Source organism: Ornithorhynchus anatinus, chromosome X1 (assembly GCF_004115215.2).
Source record: "Ornithorhynchus anatinus isolate Pmale09 chromosome X1, mOrnAna1.pri.v4, whole genome shotgun sequence".
NCBI classification, from domain to species: domain Eukaryota; kingdom Metazoa; phylum Chordata; class Mammalia; order Monotremata; family Ornithorhynchidae; genus Ornithorhynchus; species Ornithorhynchus anatinus.
The window spans coordinates 47,884,095-47,894,225 of record NC_041749.1 but is presented as its reverse complement, the minus strand read 5'-3'; the positions used below and the strand labels follow the sequence as shown (position 1 = coordinate 47,894,225).

The 10,131-nt window shown below is 52.8% G+C and overlaps 1 protein-coding gene across 1 annotated transcript; it reads left to right on the top strand.

Annotated features, from left to right (window-relative positions):
* Positions 1-5,425: 5,425 nt before the first annotated feature.
* HNRNPA0 (heterogeneous nuclear ribonucleoprotein A0) lies at positions 5,426-8,208 on the top strand. The gene has a single exon (XM_001519521.2). It carries the CDS (start codon positions 5,667-5,669, stop codon positions 6,588-6,590), a length of 924 nt encoding a protein of 307 aa, XP_001519571.2. The 5' UTR covers positions 5,426-5,666; the 3' UTR covers positions 6,591-8,208.
* The last annotated feature ends 1,923 nt before the right edge of the window (positions 8,209-10,131 follow it).

Here is a 10,131-nt window from a genome sequence, read left to right as displayed (position 1 = left end):
GAGGGCCAAGAACTGACCCTTGAGGAACCCCTACAGTTAGTGGATGGGGGGGGGGCGGAGGAGCCCACGAAGGAGACTGAGAATGAATGGCTAGAGAGATGAGAGAAGAACCAGGAGAGGACAGAGTCCATGAAGTCAAGGTTAGATAAAGTGTGGAGGAGAAGGGAATGGTCGACAGTGTTAAGGGCAGCTGAGAGGTCGAGGAGGATTAGGATAGAGTAGGAGCCCTTGGATTTGGCAAGAAGGAGGTCACTGGTGACCTAGAAGAGGGCAGTTTCGGTGTAGTAGAGGGGACAGAAGCCAGATTGGAGGGGGTCCAGGAGAGAGTTGGAGTTCATTCATTCATTCAATAGTATTTATTGAGCACTTACTATGTGCAGAACACTGTACTAAGCGCTTGGAATGAACAAGTCGGCAACAGATAGAGACAGTCCCTGCCCTTTGACGGGCTTACAGTCTAATTGAGGAATTCGAGGCAGCAAGTGCAGACGACTCGTTCTAGAAGTTTGGCAAGGAAGGATAGGAGAGAGATAGGATGATAACCGGAAGGGGAAGTGGGGTCAAGAGAGGTTTTTTTTTTTAGGATGGGGGAGACATGGGTATGTTTGAAGGCAGAGGGGAAGAAGCCGTAGGAGAGTGAGTGGTTAAAGATGGAAGTTAAGGAGGGGAGGAGGGAAGGGGCCATAGTTATTATAAGGTGAGCGAGAATGGGGTCCGAAGCACAGGTGGAGAGGGTGGCACTTTCTAGGAGGGAGGAGATCTCCTCTGAGGATACTGCTGGGAAGGATGGGAAAGTAGGGGAGAGGGTTGGGAGCGGGGGGAATGGAGAAGGGGGAGGGGTGACTTTGCGGACCTGATAGTGTTAATTTTCATAATGAAGTAGGTGGCCAGATCGTTGAGGGGAAGGATGGAGGAGGGGGAGGAACAGGGGGCCTGAGGAGAGAGTTAAAAGTCCAGAACAAACGACGGGGGTGAGGGGCATGGGTGTCAATGAGGGAAGAAAAATAGTTTTGCCTGGCAGAGAAGAGAGCAGAGTTAAGGCAGGAAAGGATAAATTGAAAGTGAACAAGCTTGGCTTGGTGCTTAGACTTTTGCCAGCAGTGCTCAGCAGCATGAGCATAAGAGTGAAGGAGGTGGACAGAAGCAGAGATCCAGGGCTGTGGGTTAGTGGAGCGAGAGCGGCGGAGGGAAAGGGGGGCGAGTGAGTTGAGATGAGTAGAGAGGGTGGAGTTGAGAGCAGTAATCTGATCATCGATAGTGGGTAGAGAGGATAGGGAGGTAAGGTGGGATGTGATGCTTTGGAAGAGACGGATGGGGTCAAGAGAGTGGAAGTCTCTGTGGGAGAGTAATACAAAATTACAGGGAAGGGAGTGTGAGAGAGGCAGGTGAGAAGGTTACGCTCAGAGAGAGGGATTTCAGAGTTGGTGAGGGTGGAGATAGTGCAGCGGTGAGAGATGATGAGATCGAGGGTGTGATCAAGTTGGTGAGTGGGCGAGGTGTGGTGGAGCAGGAGGTTGGCAGAGTCAAGGAGTGATTGCAGGTGGGCAGAGGGCAGAGGAGTCACCGGGTAGGTCCATGTGGATGTTGAAGTCTCCGAGGATCAGAGTGGGCAGGGAGAAGGAGAGAAGGAAGGTAAGAAAGGGGTCAAGGTGGTTAAAGAAGTTGGAGGTGGGACCAGAGGGGCGGTAGATGACGGCTACAAGAATCGGGAGGGGGTGGTAGAGGCGAATATGGGATCCTCCATATTATCATTACCATTGCCTCCTTCCGCTCCGTCAACCTGAGTCTCCGCCCTCGACTCTCTCCCATGCCGCTGCTGCCCAGCACAGGTGAGCTTTGACTTGTAGCAGATTGCCTTCCACTCACCAGCCACTGCCCAGGTGGCAAATAACAGTGCTATTTATTAAGCACTTTCTATGTTTCAAGCACTGGTGCAGATACAAGCAAATGGGGATGGACACAGTCCCTGTCCCACATGGGGCTTACAGTCCTAATACCCATTTTACAAGATGAGGTAACTGAGGGCCAGAGAAGTTAAGTAACTTGCCCAAGGCCACACAGCAGAAAAGTGGCAGAGCCAGGATTAGAACCCATGTCCTTTTGACTCCCAGGCCCATGCTCTTTCCACTAGGCCATGCTGCATCAAAAAAAAAAAGCATGTGTAAGTGGCAGTTGGGGAGATATGGGAGTGAGATTAGAAATTAATCAAGGAAGGCCTCCTGGAGAAAATGTGATTTCAGAAGGACCTTGATTATGGGGAGTATGGTGTGCTTACTGTGTGTAAAGCACTGTAGCAAGCGCCGGGAAAGAGTATGTACGTGGAAATTAGACATGGACCCTGATCTTCCAGGGGCTCGTATTCTATGAATAAAGGTGGGGAAAAGGACAAAGACAAATACACAAAATCAAAACAAAGGTCAGGAGGAAGCTGTGGCTGGAGGAGCAGAATTTCAGGCTCCTCGTGACTGAGACTCCATTCATTCAATAGTATTCCCAAAGCCACAGCATTCCCAAAGCCACAGCAATGGTTACCACTGCCAATAGCCTTCCCCAGGTTTTAATCGATCAATCAATGGTATTTATTGAGCACTTACTATGTCCAGAGCACTGTACCGCGTGGTTGGGCGAGTACAATGCAATGGAATTAGCAGACGTTCCCTGCCTATAATGGTGCAGGTGTCGTTCTCTTTCTTGCCAGGGTGTTGGCAAGCACGAGGGGATGGGGTCTTCTCACCGGTGTGGAGGGGAGCTGGTGCTGATTCCCAGGGAGGCAGTGTAGGGGGAAGCAGAGAGATTTCTCAACCTCAGTGGAGGGGGCTGAGGATGCAAAGGGAGGTGAGACCACAATTTTTCGCTCTGCTGGAGGTGAAGAGGGCCCCAAGAGCCACTAAGAGGCTTTTTATACCTGGCCTGGTGAACACAGAGCACCCTGGGAGAAGGCAGTTGGGGAAGAGAGGGAGAGGTATGGTCTCTTAGATATGATGAGGGAGGGGGTTCTGGGTGGGGTGGCCATACAGGGGGTATAAATAGAAGAGAAGAAGCACAGCGAGAAGCAGCTATGGCCTAGTGGCAAGAGCACGAGCTTAGGAGACAGGTGGTTCTAATCCTGGCTCTGCTAGTTGTCTGCTGTGTGACCATGGACACGTCACTTAATGCCTCTGTGCCTCAGTGACCTCATCTGTAAAATGGGGATAAGGACTGTGAGCACCACTTGGGACAGCGACTGTGTCCAATCTCATTACCTTGTATCTATCCCAGCACTTAGAACAGTGCATGACATATAGTAAGCACTTTATGAATATCATAATTATAATTTTTATTGTTAAATTAATTTGAGAAGGAAGAGTGCAAGTGGAAGGTGTGGATAAGTAGGAGGGAGCTGACTGAGGCTCAGAGCAAAAAGAAGAATATATCCAGGAGCACAAATGCATCAGAATGAAATAGACAAATCAATTGAATAATAATAAAAATATGACTAATAATAAGTATGGCGCTTAAGCGCTTACTATGTGCCAAGCACTGTCCTAAACACTGGGCCAGATACAAGTTGGACACAGTCCCACATGAGGCTCGCAGTTGAAGTAGGAGGGAGTAATAATAATAATAATAATTATGGTATTTGTTAAGCGCTTACTGTGTGCCATGCGTTGTGCTAAGCGCTGGGGTAGATACAAGGTCATCAGGTTGTCCCACATGGGGCTCACAGTCTTAATCCCCATTTTACAGTTGAGGTAACTGTGGCAGAGAGAATAATAATAATGTTGGTATTTGTTAAGCGCTTACTATGTGCAGAGCACTGTTCTAAGCGCTGGGGTAGATACAGGGTAATCAGGTTGTCCCATGTGAGGCTCACAGTTTTCATCCCCATTTTTCAGATGAGGGAACTGAGGCACAGATAAGCGAAGTGACTGGCCCAAAGTCACACAGCTGACAAGTGGAGGAGGCGGAATTAGAATCCATGACCTCTGACTCCCAAACCCGGGCTCTTTCCAGTAAGCCAAGCTGCTTCCCTAAGTAGGAATAGGATTGAATTCCCCATTGTACAGATCAATCGATCAGTGGTATTTATTGAGTTTTTACTATATGCAGAACACTGTTCTAAGGGCTTGGGAGATCACATTGGATTTTTCGGGCACATTCCCCGCCCATAACGAGTTTACAGTCTAGAGGGAGGTAAGTGAGGCCCAGAGAAGTGAAGCGACCTGCCCAAGGACACAGGGCAGACAAGTGGCAGAGGAGGGATTAGAACCCAGGTGCTGGGACTCCCAGGCCCGTGCTCTTTCCACTAGGCAACGCTGCTTCTCTAGGCCACAAAGAGGACTGAGGTTGGCTATATCACTCCGGGCGGGCCATTTGGGGGGCCTTCCACGAAGCAGCTGCATTAAACCAATTAACCCTTCCCCCCTAGGGGTGCAGCATCGGGTTCCGTCGAGTGTTTTGAGGGGTCCACTGGGAACTCCCCGCCCAAGAGGGAGGCATCCCACACCATGCTTCTGAGCAGATCACGTGAAAACTAGTGGCTTTCCTCACAGGCCACACTTCATACATTCGATCGTATTTATTGCGCGTTTACTATGGGCAGAGCACTGGACTAAGCGCTTGGAATGTACAATTCGGCAACAGATCGAGATAATCTCCGCCCAATGACGGGCTCAGTCTAAACGAGGGGCACACGTGGGATTGGGGAGGGGGGGACGCGTTTTCACGAGCTAAATTTTCTCCCGGGAGGGACTGAGGGATCGTGTGGCGAATTCAAGTATGGGAAAATCGGCCGGCGACAGTTTCTAGTCAGCGCCGTGGGGCTTTCCTGCAACGCGCTCGGAGTGGCCCGCAGGGAAGGACGGGGCTCCTGGAAACTTGCGGGGCGCACCCCGCCGCCATTCTCATCTGGGGGGCAGCAAGTTGGGCGCACGCGGCTTGCCGCCCTCCCCTTTCTCTCTCTCTCGCTTTCGAAAAGCCCGCGCAAAGCGCGACGAGCCTCCGGGGAAACGGTGGCCGTTGGGACCGGCTTCACTCAGTCACCGCCCGCGCTCTTCCTCTTCCTCCCCCCGCCCTCCGCGGCGCGGCCCAACGAGCCCGGGGATGGGCCTAGGCCTCCACGCCATCTCAGGGGCGGGACGAATGGCGCCGCGACCGAGCCGAGGCGGGAGGGGGAGCAGGGAGGAAAAGGGCTACGGCGGCGCGCGGCGAGAGGGGATTGGCCGGCGCCGCCAGCGGGTAGGGAGGAAGCGCGCGCGCGCCCGCGCGCGCGCGGCGCCGACGACGAGAGAGGGAAGCCGGAAGAGAGAGTTGCGCCACGGCGCGCGCCAGCCCGGGGTGGGGCGGGGCGAGCGGGAGGGAGGCGGGGATTGGCCGACGGGCGGCGGGACGGTGTGCGTCGGAGGTGACGCACGCCTCGGCCAGGGTGCGCGCGCGTCTAGCGGCCTCTTTGTGTGGTGTCCAGAACGGGGAGAGGAGAAGGAGGCGGTGACGGCGTTCGCTGCGGCCCGGTCCGTCTCTCACCTTCCCTTCGGCGCCTTCCTTCGGAGCGGCTCCGCGACCCTCTTCCCCCCCCTCGTGCCGCGCGGGGGACGGGCGGCGGCGGCGGCGGCCGAGCAGGAGGCACGAGAGCGGTGGCGGCGAAGCTGCGGCGCTTGCTGGGCGTGGGGAAGGCCGGGGCCGCAGAGATGGAGAACTCGCAGCTGTGTAAACTGTTCATCGGCGGTCTCAACGTGCAGACGAGCGAGTCGGGCCTGCGCGGCCACTTCGAGGCCTTCGGGACGCTGACGGACTGCGTAGTGGTGGTCAACCCCCAGACCAAGCGCTCCCGTTGCTTCGGCTTCGTGACCTACTCCAACGTGGAGGAGGCCGACGCCGCCATGGCCGCCTCGCCGCACGCCGTGGACGGCAACACGGTGGAGCTGAAGCGGGCCGTGTCGCGCGAGGACTCGGCCCGGCCCGGCGCCCACGCCAAGGTGAAGAAGCTGTTCGTCGGCGGGCTGAAGGGCGACGTGGCCGAAGACGACCTGGTGGAGCACTTCTCGCAGTTCGGCCCCGTGGAGAAGGCCGAGATCATCGCCGACAAGCAGTCGGGCAAGAAGCGCGGCTTCGGTTTCGTCTATTTCCAGAGCCACGACGCGGCGGACAAGGCGGCCGTGGTCAAGTTCCACCCCATCCACGGCCACCGCGTGGAGGTGAAGAAGGCCGTGCCCAAGGAGGACATCCACCCGGGCGGCGGCGGCGGCGGCCCCCGGCCCGGCCGGGGCGGCCGAGGCGGCCGGGGCCGCGGCGGCGGCCGCGACCAGAACGGCCTGTCCAAGGGCGGCGGCGGTGGCTACAACAGCTACGGCGGCTACAGCGGCGGTGGTTACAACGCCTACGGCGGCGGCGGCGGCGGCGGCTCCTCCTACGGCGGAAGCGACTACGGCAACGGGTTCGGCGGCTTCGGCAGCTACAGCCAGCACCAGTCGTCGTACGGGCCCATGAAGAGCGGCGGCGGCGGCGGCGGCGGCGGCGGCGGCAGCTGGGGCGGCCGCAGTAACAGTGGACCTTATCGGGGTGGCTACGGCGGGGGTGGCGGCGGCGGCGGCTATGGGGGCGGCTCCTTCTGAGAGGGGAAGGCGAGGGGGCCCCGTCTCTCCCGAAGAGCCTAGCCCGGGGTCGACTCCCAGAAGCCCCTTGCCCTTCTCGCCTGCCCACCCTCGCGGGGCCCAGCTCGTCTGCCGTCGCCCCCCGGGAAAGGGGGTTGCCCGTTCGCCTGCCACCTTCTGTCTCCCCCCGCTGAAGATGGACTCGGCCCCACATACACATTTTGTGTTACAGTCATTGATGGACTCTATTTTTTTATTATTACTTGGACTCTGGTCGTTTTTTATACTAGCAGATTGTCTCGTTTTAATTTGTGTTTGGTTTGGGGGAGGGCGAGGGAGGGGCGTCTTGCTGATTCTGTAGCAAAACCTGGTTGGGGGGGCGGGCAGGGGGGGACTTTGTTGTAAGGACTCGATAACTGGCTACTGCATTTTCTATGAAATATCGGATCCCATGCCAAATTTGGAAAGTTGTAAAAACAAATCAATTTTTACGTTTTATTTTTAATAAATCATTGTGTTTGACCGTAAATGCCTAACACTTTTTTTCCTAGGATCCATTCCGAACGTTTAAGGGATTTTAGTTTGGAGGGGTGTTGGTTTTTTTTGGTTGTTTTTTTTTTCCTCGTGTGCGTGCGTGTGTTAATTATTTTCCCTTTTGAGATGTACGGGGAGAAACTCTCAAAGGTCCTGACTGTCTTCTGTGCTACCTTGATAATTAGTGACTTCACTGGATCTCACCCCTTACCGACAAAACTTTTTCAAGTGGATGTGGTTTGTGTTTAAGAGAAATGATTCGAACTTTTCAGTTGCCGTCCACTATCTCGTAAGAGACAGGTTGCTTGGCACCCTGCTTATTTGATTTTATTTTTTCCTTAGAAGAATTTTGTCAGCGTATGTACCGTGTAGTTTTGAAGAAATCGTTTGTTACGCATGTGTTCATATAAAGTGTTAAGATTTTCAGATGGGCTAGTTTTGGTCCTCCTGTTGGTTGGTCTGCAATGATTCGTTATAGGTGAGGGTGAGTTACCCATAACCTAAAGGCGTACCTTGCATTTTCAGAGGAGCGGGTAGAAATCTTTTTTTTTCCCTAACACTTGTTGGAACGGTTGTCCTCATCAAAACCCTCTCCTTCCTCACCCCATCTCCTCGGAGACCACAGTAGCCCCATCTACTGGCAGAATGGCCCCTATCTGCAGTGTGCAGATGAAGGTTTACCGGTTTGAGTAAATAAATTGCACTAAATTTGGAAATTGGTCATCGAAATAACGCACGGACCCAAAACAGTGAGAAAGGAACATGTAACTAAAGATGGACTTCACAGGGGTATGGGTCCCGTCACCTATTATACGGCTGCTTGGACTCCATCCAAACTGAAAATGTAAAAACTGCTGTGTGTAGCTTGGGCCCTCGCCCCGAACTGCTAAAATTGTGAGCCAGCTAAGTGTGCCAGTAATTCAGGTGCCAGTTGTAAAGCAAAATATCTGTGTACTCTGCTTGACTAACAAATGTATATTTGTAGCCCTTTCACGCAATAGGATTCAAGTTGTTTATTAAAAAAGCATAATACGGGGGAATACGTGGATAGAAATAGAGAATAGCGACATTTATGGATATTGCAAATAAAGAATTCGATTCTCTACATGCTGAGTGGAGTATGTATGGTAACGTGGCCGGTGGGCCACGGGAAATGCGATCCAAATGAGTGCTTCTGATTGAGTTAATGTCACACATATTCATTTGATTTTTCTTAGGTCTTCAGTCAGGAGTTTACGGCTTAAGCCGAGAAGTCTTCGGAAAGGGAGGTAACTGAATCTTTTCAAGGTAATTATCGGCAGCGTCGGGTGTCCTCTAAATTCTAATCTGTGAATACGGAGCTTTTAAATGGGTGAAGATGGTGAGGAAGCAGGTATTAGATCTACGGGGCTGGCCAAGTTAAAGTTTTGCTTATGTCAGTGAAGCTTTTAATATGTAACGTAAAAGGTAGCAGTGAGATCCTTGGTTGGTGAGGGCAGATTAAGAGTTTGTGGTGTTGGATCCTGTTGACGAGCGAAATTGTGGATGTGTCTATAAGAAATGGTGAGTTGGAAGATGCAGATGAAACTCTGTACGTTAGAAAAGAATTGGGTATCAATGCCTTGTCATTATCCCAAGGTAAGGATTTTTGTGAAGTTTATTTGGGGTTGAATCATTCCTCTCATTTCCCGTGATGCGGAAGCTGACGGTAAACTTTCTAGCACGTTATTTATTTCAAAACGCCTCCCAAAGTGAGGATTATTTCACTTCAGGCCCAGAGGTGCACTTTCAGTCATTCATTTGAGCGTATTTATCGTGCGCCGATGGTGTGCAGAGCACTCTACTAAGCGCTTGGGAGAGTACGACGCAACAGTAAACAGGCACATTCCCTCCCCACAACGAGTTTAAAGTCTAGGCAGGGGACGGATGTTAATATAAATAAATTAGAGATACGTACCCAAGTGCTGTGGCACCGGGAGGGGGAGAGCAAAGGGAACGAGTCGGGGTGACGCAGAAGGAAGTGGGAGAAGAGGAAAGGGGAGACTGTGTCAGGGAAGGCCCCCTGGAGGGAGATGTACCTTCAGAAAGGCCTTGAAGGGGCAGAGGGTAATTGTCGGATTGAGGGGAGGGCATTCCAGGCCAGAGGCGGGAAGTGGGTGAGGGCTCGGCAGCCAGATAGGCCAGATGGAGGCACAGTGAGAAGGTTAGCGTTAGAGGAGCGAAGTGTGTAGGCTGAACTGTAGTGTGAGGTGGGGTAGGAGTGGACAAGGTGAGCGCTTTAAGCCAATGGTGAGGAGTTTTTGTCGGTGGAGATGGATGGTTAGCCCCTAGTCTTTTGAGGAGCGGGGTGATGTCCTGAATGTTTTTGTAGAAAAATGATCCGGGCAACAGAGTCAAGAATGGACTGGAGTGGGGAGAGACAGGAGGCTGGGAGGTCATCAAGGAGGCTGATACAGTCATCCAGGCCAGACAGGACGAGTGACTGTATTAACGTGGCAGCAGTTTGGAGGGGAAAGGATGGATTTTAGCGATGTTGTGAAGGTGGGACCGACAGGATTTAGTGATGGGTTGAAAGAGAGAGGAGTCAAGGATAACGCCAAGGCAACGGGCTTGTGAGACAGGAAGGCTGGTGGTGCTGTCTACAGTGAGGGGAAAGTGATGGGGAGGACGGGGTTTGGGCAGGAAGAGAACAGTGCTTTGCACATAGTAAGCGCTTAACAAGTGCCATCATTATTATAAGGAATTCTGTTTTGGACGTCTTACTCTTGAGGTGACGGGATGACATTCAGGTAGAGATGTGTAGAAGGCAAGAGGAGATGTGAGACTGCAGAGAGGGAGAGAGATCAGGGTTGGAGAGGTAGATTTGGGTATCATTTATTCAATTATGTTTATTGAGCGCTTAGTGTGCACAAAGCACTATACTAAGCGCTTTGGGGAGTGCATTGTAACAACAATAGAAGTGGTAGTTGAAGCCATGGAAGCGAATGAGTTCTCCAAGGGAACGGGTGTAGATGAGAATAGAAGGGGACCCAGAATTGAACCTTGACCC

What these genes read in the sequence shown, in the direction of transcription:
- HNRNPA0 (XM_001519521.2), top strand. Translation starts at nt 5,667, where the DNA reads ATGGAGAACTCGCAGCTGTGTAAACTGTTCATCGGCGGTCTCAACGTG.